This window comes from Myripristis murdjan, chromosome 13 (assembly GCF_902150065.1).
Source record: "Myripristis murdjan chromosome 13, fMyrMur1.1, whole genome shotgun sequence".
Lineage (NCBI taxonomy): Eukaryota > Metazoa > Chordata > Actinopteri > Holocentriformes > Holocentridae > Myripristis > Myripristis murdjan.
In genome coordinates, this window is record NC_043992.1 from 15,182,655 (window position 1) to 15,210,376 (window position 27,722).

General features: G+C 42.1%; 2 protein-coding genes across 2 annotated transcripts; one reads left to right on the forward strand and one right to left on the reverse strand.

Annotated features, from left to right (window-relative positions):
- The first annotated feature begins 2,897 nt into the window (after positions 1–2,897).
- Positions 2,898–5,333, forward strand: LOC115370503 (endonuclease domain-containing 1 protein). Its single transcript, XM_030067530.1, has 5 exons — positions 2,898–2,975; positions 3,124–3,224; positions 3,513–3,627; positions 3,859–4,015; positions 4,942–5,333. Exons 1-5 carry the CDS (start codon positions 2,898–2,900, stop codon positions 5,331–5,333), a joined length of 843 nt encoding a protein of 280 aa, XP_029923390.1.
- Positions 5,334–8,130: 2,797 nt separating this feature from the next.
- LOC115369666 (TRPM8 channel-associated factor homolog) lies at positions 8,131–26,176 on the reverse strand. The gene is made up of 12 exons (XM_030066333.1): positions 26,118–26,176; positions 24,432–25,291; positions 23,072–23,285; positions 22,536–22,833; positions 21,823–22,124; positions 21,523–21,697; positions 21,319–21,413; positions 15,030–15,240; positions 12,410–12,646; positions 10,408–10,631; positions 9,805–9,918; positions 8,131–9,257 (listed from the first exon to the last, which is right to left on the reverse strand). Exons 2-12 carry the CDS (start codon positions 25,076–25,078, stop codon positions 9,015–9,017), a joined length of 2,760 nt encoding a protein of 919 aa, XP_029922193.1. The 5' UTR covers positions 25,079–25,291; positions 26,118–26,176; the 3' UTR covers positions 8,131–9,014.
- Between the last annotated feature and the right edge of the window lie 1,546 nt (positions 26,177–27,722).

Sequence of the window (27,722 nt, forward strand, 5' to 3'; positions counted from 1 at the left end):
AATGTTATTCAAGTAAAATAAAGATTCAGTCCACTCAAATTAACTTCTCAGCTAAGAAAAAAAAAAACAACATTAAAGCTGTGACTAAAATCCGTCACACTGGTAGTTCAATACATTTTCTTGTCATTCAAAGTGCCATCTTTAATGATTATCTGCCAGGATCCACACTTTGAATGTGTTCACTGACTTTGAAGCCATCTAATAAAACAAAGCTGTAATTTAGCCCTTTTGAGATTTGATAACGTACCAGTGATTGGCTCAGCAATTTGCAGAACGATTATTTTCCAGATAGATGCACACTTGTATCATCTGCAATGAAATAATGCTCCAAAGAAGAAGCAAACCTCGAGTGTAAACTTGAAATCATGATTCAATGCTGCGACCTAGAGGCAGACTTCAGCAACAACATCTGACTTTTACTCAGAAAACTACTACAACTGTCAGCATTACCCATTTATTACTATAAGCCCAATAATCAATCAGTCAGTCAGTCAGTCAGTCAGTCAGTCAGTCAATCAGTGAAAGCACAGATGAAAAGGACAATAAATGGTATAAACTGATTAATAATAAAAAAAAAAATGTAAGAACGATCAATGGTATTCCTACACTACCTCTCTCAAGAAGAAGAAGGAGGAGGAGGAAGATGAGGAGAAGAAGAAGAAGAAGAAGAAGAAGAAGAAGAAGAGGAAGAGGAAGAAGAAGAAGAAGGAGAAAAATATGATAAACTGATTTATTTATTCGTTTATTTAGTTTTTGTTTGTTCTGTCCTCTACAATCCACAAGCTAGAGCCTTAGTTGAGGTGAAATGACAAACACTTTACTCATATACTGAGAGGCTGATGTTTGAGTGTGACATATGAGTGTCCACTGAATATTGGAAAAATAGAAAGCTGATTAAATACACAGGATTTCCCTGCTTCTTTCGCTCTCTTTATCTTATCTCCATGTTTGTTTCTGGTATCCACAAGCCAAACTGGCTTCATTCCACCACAATATTATTCCCCTTTCCCCCTTATCCTGGGTAAGGGGAGATTATTATTAATCACTTTTAATGACTAATAATAGTTTTAATACTAAAGAGCAGGGCAACATATGAAGCAGATTTTATCATTCACCTGGAGAGTCTGAGTGTCCGAGAGCAAGACTGAAGTCAAGCGTCAGGACTGCTGTTCTGTAGCTGACCTCTGACCTCTGACTGCCCGAGGAGGGGTCAAGTGACTGAGGATTTTCTCTTTAGATTACTATTCCATATTTTTTAATAATCACTGCTCAGATCCCTATTCGCATACATTGTGTTGGCCATTAAAGATACAGTAGCACATGCATAAAAAAACAAACCAAGGGAATTTTAATCAACACTAAATCAACAGTAAAATACAAACAATGTGGCTGCACACCATCATACAAAAGTGAAGCAAATTACTTTACAGACAGGCTTTAAACACTTGATATATTCAAACATTAGACCCAGAGAACAAAGACTAAAAGAGGGTTTCAGCATATTATACTTAGCTGTTCATGCACAAGCAAATTTGGAAATGACTATACCTTGATAGGCCAGAACAAGCATGCACACTGATATATTATAGGTAACATTATTTAAGGTTTCATTCCAACAAATCAAGCATCTCCTTCACCAGTCATAGGTTTTCAAGATGTGCTGATGAATGTATCACCTCCAGATATCAGCCCTCGACATTTCCCAATTAAAAACAGCAACATTTCATCTGTTTTTTTTTTTTTTTTTCAATGAGGACTACATCCTAGTGAGGAGTAGTGGAGTGTTAAGTGTGTGTGAGTAAGAGAACTGGGACAGGTGCAGTAGAGAGGTGAGGCTAGGCCACAGCCTGTGCTGTGATCATGGGAAAAATGACACGTGAACAGATGTCTTGGTGTTATTTAACCAAGAGTTGTCTGTGGGAGACTGTGAGCCAACCTGGAAAATGCACATGCTGTAAGATTAAGAAAAAAAAAAAAAAATCTACCCTTAATATTCCAGGTTGATTTAAATATCAAAATACTCAAGAGGCAAATACACTGAAACCCACTCATTTATCCTAAATGTCTCATCAGAGAAACACCTTGGAAATGTAAATGTATGCATGTTTGACTTAACTGTGTACATTGATCTTGTTGCCAAGGAATTATACCGTGTGTTCTAAGAATAGATATATTTGTGGTGGAAATATGCTGCATTTCACACAGTTTCATACAGGGCAATAAAAGAATTGCATAGTGGACTGTAATACACTGGGATGACATTAAACACACTTTCTTGATATACTCTTTGTCCCATAATGGATGTAGTTGGCTTTCAATAAATTCCACAGGGATGCCTACCTTCCTGTCATCACTGGTTTTAGCATCAGTTACATAATTTCTACACCAGTTTACAATCAGTCAAACAAACACACAAACACAAGCCTGCATGTGAGCTGAACCTTCTTGTGGTCATTCACATCCCCACCCAATGAGGTAGACCGACTCTGGGTCTGCCCTGGCAAATATCACGTGTTACCCAGGTACACAAAAAAAGCTGGGAGAGAAAAAAAAGGGGTGAAAGGGGAGGAGGACATGGTGTATAAAAGGTAGGCTGTGCTCAGAGAAGGCTGTGGCCAAGGCACAACTCCAGGTGAGTGGGGTCTCACACACACATACACACACACACACACACACACACACACACACACACACACAAAATGGATGAATGACAATGTTCAGGAGTCATATGACAAAAATAAATCTGTGACCTTGACTGAGAAGGGTTAAAGAGCTGTTAGCTGCACTGAAGGTCGATATCTTTTCAGTGCCTTGTTGTTTATAAAATTCTGTCCTATTCTATCCTACTCTATTCCATTACCCAGAAGAGAGGCCCTGCTACCAAAGTTTTTGCCAAGATGCAGACATCAGTAGCTCTGTGTGTTCTTCTCTCCCTCCTCTCTCTGGTCCATGCTGATGTTGTGGCCCACTTTGAGGTTTGCTTTGTCTTGCAATTATTTCAAAAGCTTTCTTTTAGGAACATCAAACCAATGCAACAGCATATCTATCTATATCAATTTATATCTACATCTATCTATATGTGTATCTATCCATATACATATGTATATATACATACATATACAGGATGTGCCAGAGTGTGTGCAGTACTTCTACCAAGGAAAGGTGCCAGAGTGGGGGGCTGCCACACCTGGTGCTGCCCGCCTTTGCCAGCGCTTTAAGAACAGGTAAAATATGACCTCTGTGATATGACATAATGAACATATGATCTTTGAAAGCCATTTTATAAGTGTAGATAGATAATGATAATGAATACACTTGTCAAACATAGCTTTGTCCCTTGCCTAATGAATGCATTTAAACTGGCTTTTAATCTTGCTGATTTATACTATATGATATTTAAATTAAAGATTGAATTTCTTGGGTTTTTCTGCCCCATATTCCAAGATAAAGGTCCATATAATTCCAGATCTCTTGACCACTGCTGTGCACTTCCCCTCTCTCTGCACCACCAGGTACCACTTTGCCACTCTGTATGACACCAGCCATCGCATTGCTGTCTACTCTGCTTATCACTTCCAGCCCAGTAACGGAGGTGGCAGGGAGAAGCGCTGGTTTGTCGAGCCTCAGGTTGGCACTGGGTTTGTAAACAGGTGTGGTCAAAGTATCAGAGTGTGGCCAGAATATTACAATTTATGTCACACCTGTAGTCAGGAATAAATCATGTGCATGAAACATAGTTACGTAGCATGATGATACAAGATAATGACATTATAGGAGGAAGGGTTTGCATTTGGCCCAGTAACAGCCTCCATGGTAGTTTTAAATTTGACTTTTTCATGTGCTACCCCTGTCTTGCAGCTGGTAAACATGGCCTGGCAAGCAGAGATGAAGGATGGCTACTGGCTGGGGAAAGACCATCCTGGGGTGTACCTGGGGGAGAGACAGGCTCTGAACGAGGACTACACACACTCTGGCTTTGACCGGGGTCACCTCAACCCTAATGGACACCATGCAGGTAGTGCAGTTTGGAGATGCACAGGGTAATTTTTTTGTTTAGGTCAGCAGGTGGCAGCAGTCACATCTTTTTCCTCTACATAGTCTTGACCTCGTAGACAAGGCATCTTTTCCATACCTGAAAACAGGAATGGAGACAAGACAGCTTTCCAGTTTCAAAATAATGAGTCCATACTAAAAAAAGAAATGGAGCTATTGCACCACCTTGTTGGCCTGCCATGAGACTGTGAAGCTCTACTATATAAGCATGCATGCGCTAATGGAGAACACACACAGAAAAACCAAACTTATTCATGAGTTCAAACTGTGATCTCATCATGCAGCGAGAGACAACTTCTGAACCCCTACCCTCATGTGACACTGAGCCCTCTCATGCAAAATTCAAGTAAAAAAACTTTTTATGTGACAGCGAGGCACAGCAGGCTATGGTAGATAAAAGCAAAAAACAGCTAGGCCAAGAAAATATTGATAACACACTCAATTTTTTACAAACTCGGCACAACTATAGTCTATAGTAAAATGGGAGGCCAATCAAAGAGTAGAAGAAATGAGGAAAAAAAAAAAACAGCAGCTGAACAACCAGCAGCTGCCTTATGGTCAACCACACTCCAGGCAGCACATTGCCTACAGCTGGGTCAGCCTATATTAGAGAAAAAAAATGTTTAACTACATAAACAAAGGCCTCCAACACGTGTGGATAATTATCTAGGTAATAGAAATATACCTCTAAAATCTCTATGACACACACTTAAGGACTTGAGAGAAAGACTGCATATTGTGTCAACCAGTAAGTATCATTATACATATTTTTTGTAGCCTCTGATTCGGACCTTGTCTATTAATTCAGCAATGCCAAAGGGTAATTTTGGATATTCTCCCTACAATCTTGTCACTCCATTACCTTCAGCTGTCTCTTTCCCTTGACAGTCCCTAGCCGCAATGCCACCTTCACCCTGACCAACGTGGTTCCACAGAACCCCAAACTGAACCAGAATGCCTGGAGGATCTATGAGTCCCAGCTCACCGACCTTTTCCGGGACAGGTGCTCTAAGGCTTATGTTCTGGTCGGTGCCGTCCCATCTGCAGACAACTGGATTGTCAAGAACAACGTCAAGCGGGTCAACATCCCGGACTACCTGTGGAACGCCTACTGCTGCGTGGACAACAACGACAGACCCATCCTGAGCGGTGCTGCCACTGCCAGGAACACAGAGGACAACTGGGTGGAAAGGCTCTCTGTTGATGAACTGGGCGAATTCCTCCAGCAGTTCTCCAACCAACCAGTAGGGGAGCTATTTCACAACAGCTGCAGGGCATAAGGGTTTGTGGAAGGATTGATGAAGGAAACTATTTTGGGTGTCATGGCCCTTTAATGTTGAAATTACTCATTAGAGGTGTATTCTATGATTCTATGATATGATGTATTTCCAGTGTGATAAAACAGTAATGAGTACAGTTTTGTACTGTGAGTATACAGCTTTGAGACTGATACTATATTACTGTTCATATCCAACCACAACTGGATGAATAAAAAGCCATGACTGAAGCAATAAATGAACTTATTGGTGTCCTTTCATAAATATCTCCTATTGATAATATAGGCAAACAGCACAAATATAGCCAAAATGAGAAAAATATTTTGCACACACTGGGCTCCAAAAGATTCATTGAGCTTTGTGAATAACAAGCAGGATCTCAGAGTTCCATAATTCTGAATGGTATAGACAAATAAATGACGTTAAAGGTCATCATGAGTCACTGACTGCGTCCTCACATGTGAAAAGAAGTCCATGCAATCAATGCATAGCAGTGAGTCAAAAATTTACCCTTCGCTACAAGCCTTAATGCACCATGACAAACTATCCAATGGCCCCAGGCTCATGCAACGTGACCAACTAAAGGTAAGAATGTAGTTGCAACCAGCCTTTTCTTCAAGTCACATGAAAAGATGTTTGTTTCTGAAATGAAATCCCAATTTAAATCTTGGCTTTTTAACAATCAAGGTCACTGATGTGTGGCCTCAGAGAAAGAACTTCATCACTTATATGCTCTTATGAAACTGAAACATTTATGAATATCTGTAGGTTTTTGCAGATTGCTATCACACAATTTATTTAATTCAAATATCAACACATTATGCTCTTGGTCTTTCAATGCAATATATGCAAGATTTTTTTTTTATCTTGTCAAAAGAGCTGAATTGTTCTCCTAAGTGCTGAAAAAACAGATTATATCACATTGTAGTAAAAGTGAAGTGACCTCACCATCTGCAGACAAGTGCAGGGTTATGAGAACAAACATTACCTGTGTCCAAGGTACAAGTTATAAAGTTGCTGAACAAATAACACCTTACTGCTTAACAGGAGAATAACAGTTTAGACAACAAAACAAGTCTAAACATTTAGCATGGGCCAAACCAAAACCAAAATTCAACTGTCGGAGACAAGGAGAAAGAATTTTTTTTTTTTTTTTTTTTTTTTTTTTTTACAGATGAATCAAAGACTGAACCCTATCTTTGCAATTATTGCAGTTTATGCGAGGAGATGTCTTCATGAGAGGTTAATGCAGCAGTGCATAAAACATCCAGCCAAACATGGCGGTGCAAACATTCAGCTGTTTTGCCTGTTCTGAATTTGGTGGTTTGCACAGGATCAGCTACACATTGACAAAAGAGAGATAGCACTATATACCTCAGAGGCATGCCAGAGTTGCTGCCTGAATCACACTAAGCCATCTCACGTCCTCTGTCAAAGGCTGCCTAGATCCACTTCAATTTGCTTATAAAGGAAATAGAGGCCCAGATGATGCAATACTAACAAAACTCGATGCTGTTAAACAACATCTCCAGAAGTCTATGGCATATGTCTGAATTCTCTTATTAGATTGTACCTCAGCTTTTAATACAATGAAAGCTGACATCTTACTGGAAAGACAGGGAGCTACTGCAAAGGGCTGTGTGTCTGATCAGATAACTGTGAACACAGGGGCCCTGCAAGGTTTGGTGTTATCCCCTTTTTTATTTTCCTTCTATACTAATGAGATTATATGAGTACATTCTTCTGTTGCAACCTAGTTAAATGTGCATATCTGCAGATGATATGGTTTTAACCGGCCTTAGTGCAGCAGGAGAGATGGCCCCGCTGAAGCAGGCTACCTGAAACATGAAGACATCCAAGAATGGTGCAAACAGAGTGTATTAGAGATCAGCACTTGGACAACAAAACAATTGGCCATCTGCAATACCAAACAAGATACTCCATACTCCATTTATATATCTGGACAATAGCTTGGATTTTACGGTGAATATACACTATATATCTAACAAACGCATGTAATATCTGTATTTGTTAAGATACAACTCCTTTGAAGTACGTCAACACATTTTACAGACAGTTTAAACATCATTGAGAGTTCTCACATACAACATTGCATCCTGGTACTGGTATCTGAGCTGCAGTAACAAAAATATACTGGCTAGAATGGTCAGTACTGCCAGCAGGATAGTAGGAAAGCCACAGTCAGCTGAATGACGTATACACCACTTACACCAACTGGAAAGTCCAGTCTATCATAACAGACACCCCCTGTTGCCCAAGTTTGAACTAATACCCTCTAAGAGGCACTAGAGGATGCCAAAGAGAACAAGGACATTTTACAAAAAGTCCTTAGCTGGATGATTGCAACTTACAGCCTAGGGTTTTGATTTTAGTATGCAACAGACTCCTTTTATGTGTACTTATATCCTTTTTTTCAAATGCCACATGTTAATGTTAATATATGCTCTTGGTGTGGCCAAAGGCACATTTCCACCATGGTGAACAATAAAGATGTATTTCATTTCATTTGTGGACCAAGAAAGAAGAAGTAGTGCTGACTTGCATGGTTTTCCATCACCAAACCTCAACCACATCAAACATCTTTAGAAACATTTGAAAAAGAAAAAGGTAAAAAAAAAAATACTGAAACATCAAAAGACCACTTACACCTTCAAAAAAGGCTTAAAAAATGCAGAAATAATGTAAATTCCCAAATGTAAAAAAACGACACCAGGCAGGGTACAAGCTACAATTAAATGAAGGACACAAAAAATACTGAGAAACTTTGACTTTCATTAAATACATTTTATTTCAATGAGAGTATGTGATGTATGTGAAAGGTATGTGATCTTTTGATATGATGAAAAGCAAAACTGTCAACCCAAAATTAATAAAAAAAAAACTAATTACTTAATTGTATGCTTCACTTATCATTCCATGTCAAACATCGGTGTGCATCACCCAGCCAAGAGAGTGAAAATAACTTCTCATCACACATTTAAAGTTTTGCTAAAGTTCATGTTAAGGTCTAAGATTTCCTGTCACCAGAGACCCCTCTCCCCATATATCCCCTTGGCTTACAAGTACCTATGTTTCTCTCAACCCATCTTTTTCTTCGATTCTCTTTCATTTCAGGCCTACTGGATGATGGGGTGGTCACTCCAGGGATGCTGGCTGGAGGCTTTCTCCTCAGTGGCTGCTTCAATGAGCCGGCCCCAGGCCTTGATGAATTTAGTCCGGTTAATCCCAGTGGTCTGGGAGAAAGTTTTAACAAAAATAAAATTCCAGTATTCTGTTTTTCTCCCCCTTAACAGAACATTAATAACCGGTTGGCTTACCTTTACCACCAAAAATTCAAAAGCAATATTCAACCTAACTGCATAAAATGGTAGTAAGGTTCCAGATAAGAAAATAAGGAACAAAGTGCATAGTCATGGGGCTCTTTCCAACACCATACAGAGATATGTGTGTATCTATTGCATTCCTGCCTGGACAGGAACATTGCAGTCTTAGGGATATGCTGCTGTATTGCACAAAATATCCTTCAGATAGTTATTCAACCAGTTAATAAGAATTAAAACCTTTTTTCCCAAACAACAATTTCTCTAACTTCTGATGTAAATCGACTTGCTTTGAGAGCTTTCTTGATTCTGGTCTAGCTCTATCAGTCGTAATTGGCACAGTTCAGCCGTACTGGACCATGGGGTGGTCAGTCCAGGCAGGCAGGCTGGACAGCTTCTTCTGAGTGGCTGCATCAATTGGCCAGCCCCAGGCCTTGAAGAACCCAGTCAGGTTCATCCCTACGGTCTCAGAGAAAGTCTGGGCGTACAGGTTCATTTTTCCTGGGTTGTCACTGGGAGTGTTGGTCATCTTGTGGTAAGCAGCGAAGACCTTCTTAAAAGCATCCCAGCCAAACCTCTCCTGGAGCTACAGGGGAGGAGGCAGAGGTAGAGCAGTGGACCTTCATTATACCACAAGAGGGAAATCCACTGGGCAGCTTCAAGATATATACATTAACAGGCACATTTCAAAAAGGCACAGATGAGAAGCACGTTTAAAGAGATATCTAGATTTGTACATTCAGGGCAAGTTCTGGTATGAGGTACACTGAGGAGGGTTTTCATTTTACTTTGTACAAATGTACTCAAAGTTTCAAAAGTACAGTGAGGCAACAGTATGATCATAAATCCCTCCACCCCCTTCAAGAGTTTCATCAACTTTGACCCAGCAGTGCACAAGGCCTTGAACATGAAGCTTAGAGGGTAATTCTTACTGTATCCACTGCATATCGTGGGTATCACTACCCAATTTGGACCCCTCCCCAGTATGAGCCACCCGAACCAAACCTTACTCTAACCTTAATCCAAAACAGGTCAGTAGAACTGCAGAAACCAAGCCTAATTTATAGTCTTGTTCCTGATCTCCAACCATGAAGCTGAAGATCAGGAAAATGACATTGGACTGTAATCCTCACCTGCATGTACGTCTCCAGGGCCACCCACACGCTCCACTTGTCCAGACACCTGCCGCCCTTCACATACTCCTCTGTGCGACTCTTCCTAGCATTGGTGGTCATATTAGGGTGTGCCTACATCAGACACAAGAGTCACCACATCTTTACACTGATCACAGAGCAATGACCATGATATAGGACAAGTGGAGTAGTAATCATGCAGTTTACATAAGACAAGGATAGAGGGTACAAAGACTTTACTGTCCATAATATTTACTGCAATGGAAATTTGTTTTTGGCATTCTGGCGACAGTAAAACCAGACACAGTTTTTTAAACACATAAAAGTGCATTCCTAGCAAAAGCAGTAGTGCTCATGGACTTTGTGGGGGAGAGGAACTATATTATTATGTTTCTGTTGTGAATGGCCATAGCAGAGGGCACAAATAATCTTTTGCATGCAATTTTCCTTGTTAGTAGGGCCTTGTGTCTCCTTCCTGCTGGCATGAGCTGGAAAGCTAAGCAAATTTTTTCACAGAAAATTAATGACAGCAGGCTTTTGACAAAACAACAAACACTTTGGACATAATGGCTTGTTGCAATACCACACTATGATTTTATTCACCTTTGCCCTGTTGATCCCCAGCACCTCTTCATGCACGTACACTGACCATAGGTTGCATGTACACTCTGTGGTGTGTGGTGGGAATTCCCAGCATCCTCTCTGCTGGTTGTGCCCCAGCTCATGGATGGGACCCCACATGTCTGCATGTCTGATTTTTTCAGGGTTGACCAAGCTATCTGCTACAGATGAATACATCATGATAGGATAGCCTGCATGCATCCAACCTGGATGGAGAGAATACAGAGAAAGAGAATGGCTTCATGGTTCAGCGACTCTGGAAATGCATTCAATTTGGAAGAATATTAGAGGGACAGAGTTCTCCTTAACATGGCCTCTGCAAAGACAGAGGAACAGGAGAGAGAGAACAGGTGATATCAAAAATACATGTTAGTTATACTGCATACTTATATGGCTAGAAAGAGTTTGTAAAGTGCTTCATGTAAAAACAAGGAACACAGCAAATAAAAGATGATAAATTGAAACAAAAGAGGATAGCCATGCATGAAAACATGAAAAGACAATAAAATAAACTACTATGATTCATTGTTACAACCTCAGGATACTGGTCAGTGTTGACTTTTACTATTAACCTCCCTCAGTAATGAAGCTTCCATTGATAATTGTGAGGAATTTCATTTCTTTCTTTTTTATTGTCTTCAACAACAGATTCAGGTGAGAATATGAGAAAAATATGAATATGAAATTCGAATAATCAGTAATGATTATCTCTGACAGGCAGCAACCTGGAGGGAATCATGCTTTAAGTCGCGTTTATCTGTCCATATGTGTGTTGGTGTCTATCTGTCTGCAGCTAATCTTGCATACTACTACACTGTTATGACTGGATGATCGAGAATTTCTCGTGGTTGTGGTCACTCACAACATTTGAAAAACCTGTTTTATACCATAATCCTAAGTCCTGCTCGCCTTAGTTACTGTTGCTAGGTCGGACAAGGTATTTGCACCCAACCATGGAGAACATGACATTCAGTGAAAGGCTACTCAGTGTGTTGTTTGGACAGTTTTAACATATAGGTTACATATGTATAATTTCTTCTGCTGAATCTAACCATGTCAGGGTCGTAGAAATTTGACCTCCACTTTTTACAAGGTGGCTTTCAAAAAGGTGGCTCAGCCATGACCAAGACACACTTTTCCCGCAGAAAGTAGTTTTAAATATCAAAATGTTCTATGTCTTCTGTTGAATCTAAACTTGTCATGGTCAAAGCAACTGCACTTCTTTTTAAGGTACGCTTCTCAGAATTCATTGGCATCACCCAGGCTATGCTTGACTAAATTAGCTGTCCTGCTAACAGCTTAGCTAGTAAAGTGGGGCTCCTGTCAGGGTCTGGTCACATTAAGTAAGCATAGCTTTCAACTGTAATGTTAACTCTTGGTTTGGGCATTTTATGAATCCAACACCATAACTTACCCTCAACTAAAGACAGGCATGCTTGTTAATCTTAATACTCCTGTCTATGGTGGGACACAGGTGTATCCAGAGTGTGTGGCTCAGCCCTGTTTTAATTTTGTTCAGTCTCTGTTTCTCTGCTGCAGGAACCACAGGCACAACATTTCCCCAGGGAGTTTTTCTTTTCTTTTCTTTCTTTTTTAATTCAGCAGCATAAACATCTAAAAACACCTCAACATCTGGAGAAGCTTCATTAACATCTGTGGAGACAGATATATTGTTTTGTCCAAGGGCAGCATTTACTGAGCTACAATTAGCTGGTTTGCATTTGAGAGGCAGGATTTATGATTGTTCAATTGAGTGCTAACTCCTCCTCTTAACCGGCTGGTAGGGGCTGAGAGTGATCAACAAGTGTTTCAGTTTGGAGCTTGTGCCCCAGGTGTGTCAGGGGGCATTATTACATGCACCTGGAGTGCACTCTACCAAATGTACTGAATGCACTATAAATTTTGAATATTTAATCATTTTAATATGAAAAAAAAACAATGCAACAATGCAGGGGTTGGGGTAAGTTGCTGTGTTCCCACTTACCATAGGAAATCTGCACATCTGCCACAAAGCGTTCCTTGCGGGGGAACTTGTGTGGGATGGCAGCCAGGTCAGCGACACCCCTCATGATGTCATCCCAGACTGCCGCCACCTCGTTGGGACGCTCCAGGCCCCGAACAACATTTGATGGTACGGTAATGATGATGTTGTCAAACTCCAGCTCTGCCCAGGGTGCCGGGGCTGTGCGCAGCAGTGACCAATCAGCTGCTGTCGTCACACCTGGAGATAAATCAGAGGTATATTGTGAAGTTTTATTTGGCTAAGGGAATGTTACTGTAACAAATACTGAAACTCTTTCAGGGCCAGTTGAAAATTGCATCTCAGGTCTTTGTAGTTGTAAATCATGACTGGCATCATGGACTGCTGACTTTACCTATTACAATGGCACAAGATTCCTCATTTAATTATTTTTCATTTACTGTTTTTTCCTTGTCATGTGAGCCTGGCTATCTTGAACAAGAGCAAAACTCAACAAAACTTGCTAAGACGTTATTTAACAGATCATGCAGGATCATCTTTAGTCCCTCAAACTTTAGGTCTTCTTCACTGGGCAAAGAAGCTGAGAGATTCTCCTCAAGAATTTCTTAGTGGTCACTTTAGTGGACTTCAAAATATGTTTTCTCCTTATTCATAAAATATAAAGACAAAAAGGCATATGCATATAACAGAGGAACAATCAGGTTACCTATACTTGGGGGTAATAGGGAGTGGACAAACCAGCGGCTTGTTTTCTGCTTGTTTTGCAGCGGAGGTGACTTCATTTGACAATGATAAATGTTCATTCACCCAATTATGCTGCAAGATGTCTCTTTCTGTGTTCACAGAAACTCAGACCTTGTAATTTGTAAATTTTGCCAGCATGGTGTTCGTGGAGTCAATTCAGGAAAATGAATGCTCTCTTTTTGATATACCACATGGAAGAAAATTCAGAGTTTCTTCGTCTTGTCAGCATTAATTTCTCCCAAGCTTACACCATGAACACTATGGGCTCTAGTTTCCCGGCGCAGCGCGGGGTGGCGCAGTGAGGCGAACCCCGCGCAGAGCTAGTTTCGACCGGCGAAGCGGGAGAGGCGGACAGTGTCCAAGTTTCGCAGGCGGAGGTTCGCCGAGATGGGAGTGGCGGCGCAGCGGGGGGAGGTGCCGACAGATTCGGCTTGGCACAGTGACAGTTTCGTGCTAAAAGGCTTCGCCGAGGTGCGCCAAAAGCTCGCCATCTGAAACCACGTCTACTTTCAGCGCAAGGCGGAGCGGAGCTGGCGCAGTGGAAGTTTGGCTGGCTGGCGCACATCACCAAAACCTCACGATCAGCACAAACGGTGCCAATCTCCTTTGATCTGACATCAGCTGTGACGGGACAGTTGATATGGAGATATATGTATGTGCTGATTGTGATCGTAGCATTGAATAGTGGTTTTTTCGGTATTTATTGCATCGTTCATGTGTCTAACATCCCGGAAGCCTGCCTGTGAGGTTTTGGTGACGTGTCCGCACTGCTCGCCGGTCTCCGCTCCGCGCCTGTCTCCTGAGCTCCGCTCCGCCCGCGGCAATAGACCTCCATGTCAGCTGTGTAAACTTTCATTACGCCTTCACGCAGCGCATTTTAAAGGCAAGGACAGGGGCTCATTTGATTGGTTACATGTGAATCGGCTGTGTCAAACCCACTCCATGCCTTCTCTCCTCCTCTCCGCCGGTAGGAGGGACGGCGGAGTACTTGCGCCACCGAGAACGGCGTGCCAAACTTGGAAAATCCGCCTGGCCACACCCAGTTGGCGAAGCGCATCTGCGCTACGCCCCCGCCTCGCCTGGTCTGCGAAACTAGAGCCCTATGTGGGTATTCCAAAGTCCCAGTTCCCCTGAGTACAAGGTAAGGTGTTTCATTGCTAGAAAGCACAGTTTGCAACCATTTTTTCCTGGACAATTTCAAGACTTATCTGACTTGAGAAGGCTAGCAGCAGCGTGGTGAGTTTCTAGTTCCTCACTAAAGCTGGCAGTGAGATTGTTCTGTTTGGTTACGAATGGTTTTTGAAAGAAATCAAGTGAATTTGCTGAGGTTTCAAAGGGTTAATTATCAATGTTTTTTCAAGTCTTGGTCAAGTTGTTGCTTGAAGGACTCAGGTCGAGCCTGAAAGCTGTTAAGTCGCAAGTCAAGTAGCAAGTCTCAATTTCACAACTTGAATCTGTCTCAAGTCCAAATCTCGAGCCTCTGCTCTACAGCTGTGGCCGACACTAAACACAACTGTAGCAACAGTGTCCTCTTGTTGTCTAGAACTACCCAGCTCTATTAAATGTGTGCTACACTGTACATGTAGTAGTAGTCACCAACGATTGCCAAAAAGTAGTCAACCAGCTGAGTGGAGGATCAGACTTTGAGTTTGACGTTCAAAGTGCTGCTGAACAGTAAAGAAATTTCCACCTTGGGCTGTTTGGTTATCTCTAAAGCTCTACACAGGCTCCAAATTAGCAGCCTATTAGCAGCAGTCTAATGGACAGGTGGGCCCAACAGAGAGCACTGAAACAGTTTGAAGAGAATGAACACACACACACACACACACACACACACACACACACACACACACACACACACACGCACGCACACACTTACCAGACTTGTAATATGGTGCAGGTATGGCGATTTGCACAATGACCTCTGGGCCCTCCAGCTGTGTATTGGGTGGGGCCACCAGGTAGATGAGCCCCCCCCACAGGTTCCACACCTGCATCATCTCTGAGGTAACAGGGAAGTGCTCGTGGACACATGGTGCTCTCTTCAACTCATCATGCTTCAGATAGTCCGTCTGACAGCCGATCTGGACCTGAGCAAGACACGGAGTCAGTGTAACCACAGCACAAACATATGAACATATATATTTATATTTACATACAGTGCTGTGAAAAATTAAGTATTTGCCCCCGATTTCTTTTATTTTTTTGCATATTTGTCACACTTAAATGTTTCAGATCATCAAACAAATTTTGATGTTAGACAAAGATAACCCGAGTAAACATAAAATACAGTTTTTAAATGATGATTTCATTTATTAAGGGAAAAGGCTAAAGTAATTGCCCCCACCACCCCCCGTTAAATCATGAATTATCTGTGACTGACCACATTTTTTAGAAAGCTGAGTTCAATTTCACAAGCCACACCCAGGCCTGATTACTGCCAGACCTGTTGAATCAAGAAATCACTTAAATAGAACCTGTCTGACAAAGTGAAGTAGGATAAAATATCTCAAAAAGCAACACATCATGCTGCGATCTAAAGAAATTCAAGAACACATGAGAAACAAAGTAATAAACATCTATCAGCCTGGAAAGGGTTACAAAGCCACTTCTGAGGCTTTTTGACTCCAGTGAACCACAGTGAGAGCCATTATTCACAAATGGAGAAAACTTGGAACAGTGGTGAACCTTCCCAGGAGTGGCTGGCCTACCAAAAGTGCATGGACGACTCATCCAAGAAGTCACAAAAGAAGCCAGAACAACATCTAAAGAACTGCAGGCCTCACTTGCCTCAGTGAAGGTCAGTGTCCATGATTCAACAATAAGAATGAGACTGGGCAAAAATGGCATCCATGGGAGAGTTCCAAGGCGAAAACCACTGCTGACCAAAAAGAACACAAAGGCTCGTTTCACATTTGCCAAAAAACATCTTGATGATCCCCAAGACTTTTGGGAAAATATTTTGTGGACTGACGAGACAAAGGTTGAACTTTTTGGAAGGTGTGCATCCCGTTACATCTGGCATAAAACTAACACAGCATTTCAGGAAAATAACATCATACCAACAGTCAAACATGGTGGTGGTAGTGTGATGGTTTGGGGCTGCTTTGCTGCTTCAGGACCTGGCCGACTTGCCATAATTGATGGAACCATGAATTCTGCTCTCTACCAGAAAATGCTGAAGGACAATATCCGGCCATCAGTTCATGACCTCAAACTCAAGCACACTTGTGTTATGCAGCAGGACAATGATCCAAAATACACCAGCAAGTCCACCTCTGAATGGCTTAAAAAAAAAAAAAAAAAAAAAAAAATGAAGGTTTTGGAGTGGCCTAGTCAAGGTCCAGACTTAAATCCAATTGAGATACTGTGGCATGACCTTAAACAGGCCTTTTATGAATTAAAACATTTCTGTAAAGAAGAGTGAGCTAAAATTCCTCCACAGCAATGTAAAAGACTCATTGCCAGTTATCGCAACTGCTTGATTGCAGTTGTTGCCGCCAAGGGTGACACAACCAGTAATTAGGGTTAGGGGGGCAATTACTATTTCACAAAGGGCCAGGTAGGCTTGGATAGCTTTTTTCCCTTAATTTTTCCTTAATAACTGAAATCATCATTTAAAAACTGTATTTTATATTTGAAGAGTTCATTTGCAAAAACAGATATCTCCATTTCAATTTATTAAAACTTTTTAAACTTTTTTGAATTTTATTAAAATTTACTTTATATTTATTTATATTTTTTATATGTTTATTTTGCCTGGCATAATGTTTATTATCCTAAATCATGCTTTGTGTGTGTGTATGTATATGTGTGTGTGTACTCCAAGCAATATCAGTGAAAAAGGTGTATACATTTTAAGAATGGCTTTTATCTGTTTTTGCAAATGAACTCTTCATTTACTCTGGTTATCTTTGTCTAATATTAAAATTTGTTTGATGATCTGAAACATTTAAGTGTGACAAATGTGCAAAAAAATAAGAAATCAGGAAGGGGGCAAATACTTTTTCACAGCACTGTACATGCAGACATATGTGAACGAATCTAAGAGTAAGGAGCTGGTTATTATGAGTCACTACAATGCCTGCCATTATTTTTCACCTGTTCTGATCAATGATCAGTCTGTTGAAGCAGCAGATTAGTTAAATACTAAGGAACTTTTTTTGATGGCACTTCAAGTTTTACAGCCAACAGAGAATACATCTTTAAAAAAGCATTGCAACACCTGTATCTAATCAGCAAACTGGTTTCATATGACATAAGCAAGGAAGTTTTGTGGAAAGTGTTTTAACTTTTAATATGTGTAAATGACTCTGCTAAACTCCATTCACACTGGAACTTTGTCCGTTATTGTTAGGCATAACCTGCTAGTAAGAGGGCTGGAGCCTGGTGACATCTAATGTTGGCACTGGAGTAACCAAGATAGGGAGAGTGAGGCAGCAGGTTCCACAATGAAGGTATTTATTGTCACAAGAACTTCCCCTTTACTTTCAGCACATGGTGTTTTCTGATGCACTGTGCAGGCATAAAGGTATGATCTTGCTGGTGGCAGAGCAAACAGAGCAATGATTTCTGCTATTACTTATGGGAGCACTGCTTCAGGCAGATTGATTGCAGGTGTGGGCAGTTCACTCTAGATTGAAGCGGTGGTGCCAATTGCTCCTCCCAGAGCTCAACAATGTCTTGAAACATGGAAGACTTCAACATTGCCACCCCAAAACTGCTTGCAGTTTTGAACCTACATTCATGTCCATTAATCGTCATCTTTGAACTCAGGCAATGAAACCAGCTGTGCAACAGGTCTGAGCGTTTGATCCAGGGTGTGTTTGGGTAAATACACTAGCCCTGCGTTCCAATACTCATACTACCATACTATTTAGTAGGGGAAAAAAGCATTTGAATGTCCCAATACATAGTATGTCAGATGCAGTATGCCAAGAGTACCAGGATGTTCTACTCCATCCGATCAGATATCGCAGTATGCATTTCAGCATGCTTCTATGGCCATTCTGACCCACAATGCTTTGCGCAGCAGACGTTACTTTGCACTGACTGAGCTGCGTACAAGCCACGCCCACATACGGAAGACAACAAAACACACATATTGCACAAAACTCGCTCAGTGACAGCAGAAGCGACAGGAAGAGAGAAGATAAGAAATATGACGACAGCACAGTATGAAACAGCACCGGCATTTTGACAACAGCATTCAAATGTGGTGCTATGGATGGCGGCGAAAGTGAGCAAGAGGGTCGGACTTCAGGGATGATGTATGTAGTGTGTCCCAATAGTATGCATTCGCATGCATATTGCATACTATACAACATACTTTGAAAGGGCAGCTGCAGTACATACTAAAAGTAAAAATTATAAGTATGTGATTTGGAACGCAGGGCAGTAGAGGGAAGACAATGAGACACAGATGCAACACATCCGGGCGGGGCAAGTAATCACACAGGAGGGAAACTTGACAGGAAGTGATCTGAAACAAGAGGAGAGTTAGACAAAATAAAACAGGAATGCTGAACTGAAATGGAAAACACACAAATGATCAAGACATGACACCGATGGGCCAGAGAGAACGAGGAAGTTGAGGATCCACAATCAAGACAACATCTGGGGAGGCTCGCCATCTCCGGCAATGTTGGCGTAAATGTTGATGCTGCCAAATGGCTGCTCTTCCTCTCAGCAGTCAGTCTCCGGCGGATTTCACTGAAAATTCTCTCTGGCCCTGGATGCAGTAAATGCTCCTCATGATCTTTGATGAGTAGCTGAGAGATGTGGTGGCTATGGTCCAGGACTATGGGATGGATCATCTCTGGGTCAAGATCAGCAGCTCTCCGGAGCCTGCTTCCCACACGCATGAGACCTAGACTTTGGTCATTTTCAGGGGCCAGAGAAGAGAGACTCTTGCCAAATTGTAAAGCAATGAGCTCAGTTGGAAAGTGGTCCTCCTGATCTTTCTGAAGAAGAATTGTCTCAGCCGTCAAAGTCAAATCTGATACAGAGGATTTTTCAAGAAAATCAGTTGCTGTGGCAAGAGCATCCTTCCAGCTATTATAATGAGAAACAACCAGGGATGCCAGGTCAAGGTACAGTTATAGAGAGGCACTGTAAATACTGGTTGGCTTCCTCAATTCATTAGCCTCTTCTTCTGAAAGAGTGGTGATTTCAAGGACTGGCCAATGTGTGTTGGAGAGGAGTAGAAAAGTTGGCCCTTGACTCCATCTCTGTGGGTGAGCCAGGTCCAATAGGGATTTTCCCTGAGTAAGATCATCAGCTGGGTTGTAGGCACTGTCCATATATTTCTAATCCTCAGCCAGTGCCAATTCTTGTATCTCAGCAATACATGTGCCCACAAACACCTTATATTGACATGAGTCAGACTTTAGCCACCGTAATACAGTGGTAGAATCACTCCAAAGTATACTCCGTTGGATAGGTAGTGTGATTTCCTTGGATCAAGTCAGCAAGCTGAGCGCCTGACAGGGCAGCGTACAACTCAAGTCGAGGCACTGAAATCTGCTTCCTTGGTGTTACCCTCGACTTGGCCATGATGAAGGATGCAGATATCTGCCCCTATTGGTCATCGGAGTGGAAGTAGGCAACTGAACTATATGCTCTCTCTGACGCATCACAGAAGATGTGAAGCTCTTGTATTGTGGTGGAGGCATTAAGGCATGATGGCTCATAGCAATGAGGAAATTTCACATCTGATAAGAAACAGAGTTCATTCTCCCATGTCTTCCATTGAGCAACCAGGTTGGCCGATTCAATTGGATCATCCCAACCTCTCTCTTTCTTCCACAGCTCCTGCACCAGTATTTTAGCTCTGGTGGTGAAGGGAAGGATGTACCCCAAAAGGTCATACTGACTGGCAAGTATACTATAGATGTATCGTAATGTGGGTGCTTCTGAGCTGGGTGTGGCTAAAACTCTGTGCTTATATCCCAACAGATCAGGGCGACGGGTCCATTTGAGGCCTAATGTAGGCTCATCAGGATCATCAGTGGAGTGAGAGAGCCAGAGTTCACTGGATTCAGATCATACTGCAAGTGGTAGATGCTCTATAAAGGCAGGAAGATTACAAGCCCACTGATGGATCTCAAATCCGCCACTGGAAAGGAAGGCTCGCAGGAGCAACACGGGCTGCAGGTTGTGCCAAATGGCAGGACCTGCTATTTGTAGACACTAGGGTCCTCTTGACCTGCAGACGATCTGTGGGCAGAAGGCGCACCTGGTGAAACATGCCCTTTATGCCACCAGTCACTGCCACTCGCTGTTGCCTGAAGCGGAGTAACACTCCCAACAGGGAAGACCCAAGATTTGGCCTAGCCAGTAAGTTGGCATTCAAGTTCTGACCATGATGCTGGAAAGAACAATTAAACACAAGACGGTGCTTCCCACTATCTTGTCCGACCACACGGTGTGGTAGAAACCAGGACTCTTGAGAATCATCCTCAGATCCAGGATCCACTTTGACGTCATAGCCAGCATCCCAGAGCTTTTTCATCTACTCCTGATAAACGCTGGTCACACAAGGATCTCTTGAGAGTTTTTGTTCCATCCTCAAGAGCAGAGGCAGAATGGATTGGTTTATACATGAAGAGAAGGGCATCAAGGACGGCGGAACAAAGGAGTTGCATATCTTAGTTGTCCATTAACTTGTACTTGCCTGGTCATTGTGCTCAGGAGTTGAAGGGCATACTTGTCAACTTGACATGGAAGACTTCAACAGTTATTGTTGTTTGTATTCTGCATTTTGTGTTTTTTTTTTATAATATATAAATTTGTTGTGATTAACTGTGATGTGTTTTAACCAACTTGTGAAGCCAAAGGCAAATTTCCACATCTGTGGACAATTAAGAGATTAGCTTACATTATCTGGCATGTGTGCATTTATGTATGTATGTAGGCCATTTCTCATGTATTTGTGTGTTTATGTTACAAGAAAAATACCTAAAAAAATCAAAATTAAAAAAAGGTAAGAAAATAAAACATAATGAAGAAAACCAGTGGGCGATGGTGGGTGAAACAAAGTAACCACTGGTGTGCTCGAGGTCATATATATGCATTATGTATATTTGAATTGTCAATTTAGCCTTGATTTGAATTTAAGACATGAACTCAATAAACCTGATATTTTCAGATAATGAAGTGCACAGTACCTTCCAACCCTTGTTGACAATCGCCGCTGGCATGGCCATGTAGGTCCTCATACCAGGAGCGAGGTAAAGACCTGTACATAGCCACTCCTCGGCTCCTAACACACACACACACACACACACAATGGGAGAAACTTAGATGAATGTGAGTGTATGAAAGGTGCTGGGCATTTTTTGTCTTGTTGGTGATCAACAAAGAGGTCTGACCTCCTGTCTTGACATTAATCTTGATCCTATAGTTGTAGACAACAGGCATCACAGGATTATTCTTGATGAGGTAGGGCAGGAGGGCATCAGGGTCTGGGCACGCCTTGTAGACCTCTGACCCCACACTGAGGAGCAGGTGGTCCTCAGGGGTGCGCACAGGGCAGCTCTCACACACCTTCATGAAAACACATGAAAAATGAATAAATATTGGTTGTAGAAGGATCTTAAAAGAACATCAAGTAATCTATGACCCTTAGTGACAGCGACTGTAAAACAGTGGTACACTGGTGTGCTGCCTACCTGCGGCATGCCCGACTTCTTCAAGATGTCCGTAAGAGTAGACACCACCTGTGTGTAGGAGCAGCAGTCATGAGCCTTCATGTGCAGATAGTTGGCGCAGTCCGAGCCCAGCTTTTTAAGAAGCGACTCCTCATTCTTGGTAAGTGCCTCCCCTTTGACAACATGACCAGCAAAGCGGTGTAGTAAGTGGCGAAAGTGGTAGTTGTCTTTAACGGCCTGGCTATGGACAGGAGCCTTGTAGGAACCTGATGCCAGTGTCTCTCCCAGCAGGCTCAAGCCCATCTTGTTGAGGATGTGGTTCCCTGCAGTACAAGAAGTGAATTACTCGATTGTCTGGTATGGCTGAATCTATTACGATAATGGTTTGAGTTTTCACTACCTGATTTAGAAGAACTGAGTTAGCTAAATGAGGTAAGCCAGATAATTGAACCAGCTAAGATCAAAATAGCCGCCCTTAATTAAGCAGTTACTAAATGCCAAACCCAAATATCTGTGAAAACTGAGAAGTAAGGTGCCAGGTCATTGGTAGCAGGTAATGCCACAACCTTCTGCACTCTGTAAAAGGGGACATCACCTACCAATAAAGACCCCGTGCCCTTCTTTTCACCATTAAAGCTCGGACTTGAGAGAGATTTGGATTTGGGGTTGAGTGACTCTTTAAACCATGGGTGAAGAAAGGTGCTCTGGTGAGTGTGGAATCAACTGTAAATTACCTGCAAAGTCTGTAAGTGGGTTTTGCCCATGGTGTGTCTGTGCCCAGTACCAGGCGTGCCCACCAATCAGAAGGCCTCCTCCTTCTGCCACAAACTCCTGGATCTCCTGTGCATGATCATCGCTGTATGCTGTACACACAAACACATTCAGGTCTTTCCTGAAGTTTGTCTTCTCACAGCGCAATCCCAGGTTGCTCAGCAGGTTGAAAGGATGACCGAGTGATGGGACAACACCGACTACTCCATTCCGACCCTCATCCAACCAGCAAATAGCATTTGTCAAAAATGGAGCCATCTCCTGTGATGAAGTTTATTGGAGAGACATAGTAGAAAATAAAAGATATTGAATGTATTGAAAAGATCAGTGCACACCAACCACACACTTTATGTTTAGGCGTCTAAGTCTTATAAATTCTAATCTTGTAAATTAACATTTAACAATAGCACTTACTTGCAGCCAGAGAAACGTCTTGTTATATTATCTTCATTACATAGCAAACACACATAAAACAGATCTTTCAGGAATTCAAATTCACCTGATGCCCCAGGGCTCCTTCATGTGTGACCACAATGACCCGACCCCGTCCATAGTACGCTCCTGCCAAGAAAGCCTGTCCCCACTCATTGCTGCCAATAGGGAAGGCCAGTGGGCCATGGACCAGCACCTCAGAGGGTATCCCACCTTTGAAGTGAAATTCTGACACACCCTGGAGAAGGAACTGGAGGTCGTCCTCAAAATCCTTACCAATTCTGTATGTGGAGGGGGAGGAGGAGAGGAGGGAGAAAAATAGACAAAGAGACAAGAAAGGGAAAGCAGAGAGTGGCTATTTAAAGAGGTATGTTTTCCATTTCAGTGTGGCCTTTATTAAACCTAACAAGGTTTTGTGCATGATAAATAACTTCTTGACAAATTATTATCTGGTAAACAATTGCGTCATGGCTTAATTACATAGTGTAAATGTGATATAAATGGCTTGATTCTGATCAAATTAAAGGCGACAAGTGTTTGTCACCATAAGTTATACGCTAGGACAACCAGGTCCCTGTTTTGTAAAAGTATGTTCTTCCAGCATGCCATGAGCATTGGGGTGACATATTAAATATGTTCATATTAAAAAATACAACTTTCAAAATATTCCAAAACAAGGCTTTGCAAATGTCTTCTGAAATATCAACAACCTCATTCACAGGGCATCTGCATGTCTACGTTCATCCAATCATGTGTGTCCTAGGGCAATAAAAGAAGAAACTCCTCCTCTTTTCTTCATCCTTTTCTTCAGGTTCAACATGAAGTGGCAGGGGAAGCTACATGTCACCCTGAACCACATTATTGAGCAAGGTCAACACATGAATTAACTCCACCCTCAGATGTTGGGCTGGTGGTTGACTATGGTTGGTGAAAGCTGCCGACCCCAGTGAAGACCAGGAAATCATTATATACTGAAGGAACCTCTTGTGTGGTGAAAATGAGGGTCACTCAGGCTGTGACCTGAGTGGAGCGTCATGTTCCTCCTCATTCTCGTCATAGCACAGTTCAAGGAGGTCTAGATGCCGCTAGATGTGCTCCCAGAATTGTCAAAGCTTAAGTGAAGACAACACTCATCAAGACTCGCAAGCCAGTGGGTCCAATGAGGTGTGCTCAGCGCCAAGGCACATGAAGCACTGCCCGGTGATGAAACCCGGGCAGGTGTAGTCAGAGTGTAGTCATTATCAAACCTGAGGAAAACAGGATGAAGAAAAAGCAGAGGAGTTCCCTGTTTTACAGGGAACTTGCGGAGTGCTAATACACACATGATAGGTGAGTGGGGTCATTCATATAATTTGAACGGGGCCTATGCCCATAGAGTCTGCCAAAGGGCGAGGCCTGTGTGACACAGAACAGAAGAAAACACTTACGCTACACTCTGCCATGAGGCTGGGATCTGAGGGTAGACTGGCAGCCACTCCACTTCCCCACAATGCTCAGAGAAGTAGATCCCTGCCACACTGGAGGCTTTATTCCCTGGAAAGTAAAGGAGGGTGTTCTCCTTAGGGTGCTCATGAGCCCAGTGCCATGCCTGCCCAGCTATCAGCAGTCCTCCTCCAGCCTTCAGATATGCCACCAGGTCTCTCCCATCAGCTTCCACACTGTAGGCATCTGTCACATACACTCCAACACCCAGATTATCATGAAACTTTCCCACCACAGTAGCTTGGAAGCTTGATCTGCTGAGGTTATCTGCCACTGCCTTGGCACGCTGGTGGACCGCCACAGACAGGTTATCAGATTTGTCCCCTCTCAGCCAGATCAGGGCGTTTTCTACCAGGGCAGGGAAGGTGGTCAGGTAGCTTTCATGCCCCAGGACCACAATGCGTCCACTGCCATACAGGGAGGCAGCCATCAAGACCTGGCCTTGGGTGTTCATGGCTAGAGGGAAGGCATCGTCTCCAATCAGGACCAAGTTGCAGGGAACACTGGAGCCACGAATGTCCAACTCTTTCAGGCCTCTGGTCAAGGAGGCGTAGGCCTGCTCGTGGTGGGAGGGGGTTCGCTGGGTGGACATCTTGAGGACTAATAATACTTGAAAGGTAACTAGACAAACTATAAGGATTAGATGGAGGCAGAGGGTCTGGTATAAGAATCAAGATCAGTCGTTGAGCTAAAGCACAGTGAAATGGTTGTCAGGTGCTGCTGAAAGGTTTGATGTCTAATCCTTTATGTGACTATGGTTGTGAGCAGTGTGGTTACAGATGGAGGTACAGTCAGCCAGGATCACCTGTGGTAGGAGAAACAGAGCTCAGAGAGTTAAAAATGAAAGTAAAATAATCTTTGACTGCCTATGTGTTAAACATTTATAGCAGTGAAATGATTCACAAATGACTGACAGAAATAAAGAAAATCAGTGGTTCTCTACCAGGCACTGTCAGGACAAAGAAAATCTGCAGGTTTTCATTCTAGCCAAACACGGCAGTACCCAATTTACACTTTCAGAAACCAGAGAGGATAAGCCAGTTGGGTGAAATCAGATGCAGTGTTTGGCTGGAATGGATTTTTTACTTATTTAAGCCATCAATGGCACATGATTGAAAAACACAGAAATGCAATATGCTCAGTGGTGAAACAATTTATCAATTAATCAATTAGTCATTTATCAAGTATAAATCCAAAATGTGTTAATTCTTGCTTCATTTACATCAAAGTTGCTTATTTTTCCCCAACCATACATTACAAAGACAAACTACAGAAGCAATTTGAGGACATCACTTTAAAATCTGGTAACTTTGTCATTATCTTTCAAGTAGGCTGATCTGCAGCCTGTCAACTACAGCTAAACAAACTCCCACAGACTGTGTCACTGGAAAACACACCCACATACATCAGTACAAAACAAGTCAATGACAATGACTATTTAGGCAAATGAACATAAACGGTAAAATGGCAAAAATGTTTAATAGATTCAACAAGGAAAATAATTATCTGCAGTCACAGCAGACTGTCTCTCTTTAAAAAGCAAAAAGTGAAAGTGAGATTTAAGATTTAGCAAACATACAGTACTGACACTAATGCTACAGCTAACACCACAGTGATCCTTCAGTTTTTACCTTCAGGTTGACAGTCCAGCTGATGTCATTTCACGCAGGCACACCAGTTTGCACAAAGAGAGCCACCACAAACACTGTTGCAGAGGGGAAAAGAGAGAGTGAGTGAGAGCAAGAGCGTGTATTTAATAGGGAAAGATAAAGACAACAAAGGCCTCTGTCTGTCTGTCTGTCTGTCTGTCTGTCTGTCTGTGTGTGTGTGTGTGTGTGTGTGTGTGTGTGTGTGTGTGTGTGTCTGCGCGCGCACATCAGGCTTCTCCATTCTGTTCAGGAAATGTCAGTATTTGCAGATGTTGGGAGTAAGCATCAGTTCTGTGACAAGAAACACTTATAATCAACATTTTTATTCCCAACATGAACCTTGACAGAATCTGTCAACACTTTTTGTATTGTACTTACAGACTTGGCTGAAAAGAGTTTCCTAGTTCAGAGCAAGTGAGTCATAAATCAAGTTCCTGTCACACCGTGTACATTCCTTTGGTTGAAGGCGAGAGGAACTCTTTAGAACTTGATATTTTGATTCATTTTTTGCCAACTTAGAGTGAAAATGATAACATATTTACAACTCAACTCAACTCTGCCCAATAATAAGGAATAACAAAATATATCACTTTAACCAGAAAAGCTGACTTCTACTAATTCTCTCTGTCTGTCTGTGTGTGTGTGTGTGTGTGTGTGTGTGTGTGTGTGTGCGCACACCTCACACAGTTCAATTCCATGACTATAACTATTTCAACACAGACTTAAACATTATAAAGCTTTTTCACAGCAGGTAAACACAGGCCACGAGGACCTTCATTAGTACTGACAGTAGTGACGTGTGTACCTGCTATTTCATGTCAAAACGGATGCTGTTAAAAAGGCCTATTATCACCCCAATACAGATACTGCACTCTGCCTTTGATGGCTATATGAGCTCTCCATCATCCTATCCGTCATGGTCATGGTGACAGAGTGATGGACAAGCTGCTGTCTGTAGTACTTCATTCATATTTCTGTTCTCGTGTAGGAAAACACTGACAGAATTCAGGTTTATTGAGCTCTAAACAATTTAACAGGTTCTCCACCTTTTAAAAATGTTTAAGGAAACAAATAATTCAGCCATTTAACAAGACAAACCTGTGTGCTGTGCTTTATTTTACATGCTCAAATAAGTTTTAGTCTCTTCGTTTGCTTACTTGTTTTTTTGTTTGTTTGTTTGTTTTTGGTTTTTGGTTTGTTTGTTTTTTTATCTCTGTGGCATTTCATTGTGGCTGTTTTGGTTATACCATGCTGATAAACATGGTCTATAACAGTGGCACTGCATGATGTATTTTTTTTTTTAGTGGAGAACGCCTACAAATTCAACAACAACAACAACAACAACGACAACAATCAATCCTGGTGATGACGCACAGTCTCGAGTTAAGTCCTGTATCTTATCTTCCGCCTGTGCAGCTCATTACACTGTAACAACAACATGAATTGTGAAGAAAAACTAGGAGCCAAGGCTTCGGCTCGCAGCCTGTCACTTTGGTTATTGTGTTTCATCCGTCAGCTTCATTTTCTGGTCTAAAGTTTACTGTCTTGAAAAGAAAGTAGTTTCGCTTCCACTTGTAAGGCTGAAAG

Excerpts from the sequence above, each read along its gene's own strand:
- LOC115370503 (XM_030067530.1), top strand. The coding sequence starts at position 2,898 with ATGCAGACATCAGTAGCTCTGTGTGTTCTTCTCTCCCTCCTCTCTCTG. Across the intron at positions 3,225-3,512 it reads TGCCAGCGCTTTAAGAACAG|GTACCACTTTGCCACTCTGT; the intron begins GTAAAATATGAC and ends CTGCACCACCAG. Across the intron at positions 4,016-4,941 it reads CCCTAATGGACACCATGCAG|TCCCTAGCCGCAATGCCACC; the intron begins GTAGTGCAGTTT and ends TTCCCTTGACAG.
- LOC115369666 (XM_030066333.1), bottom strand. The coding sequence starts at position 25,078 with ATGTCCACCCAGCGAACCCCCTCCCACCACGAGCAGGCCTACGCCTCC. Across the intron at positions 22,834-23,071 it reads AAGGAGCCCTGGGGCATCAG|GAGATGGCTCCATTTTTGAC; the intron begins GTGAATTTGAAT and ends ACTTCATCACAG. Across the intron at positions 10,632-12,409 it reads AGATGTGCAGATTTCCTATG|GTTGGATGCATGCAGGCTAT; the intron begins GTAAGTGGGAAC and ends CTCTCCATCCAG.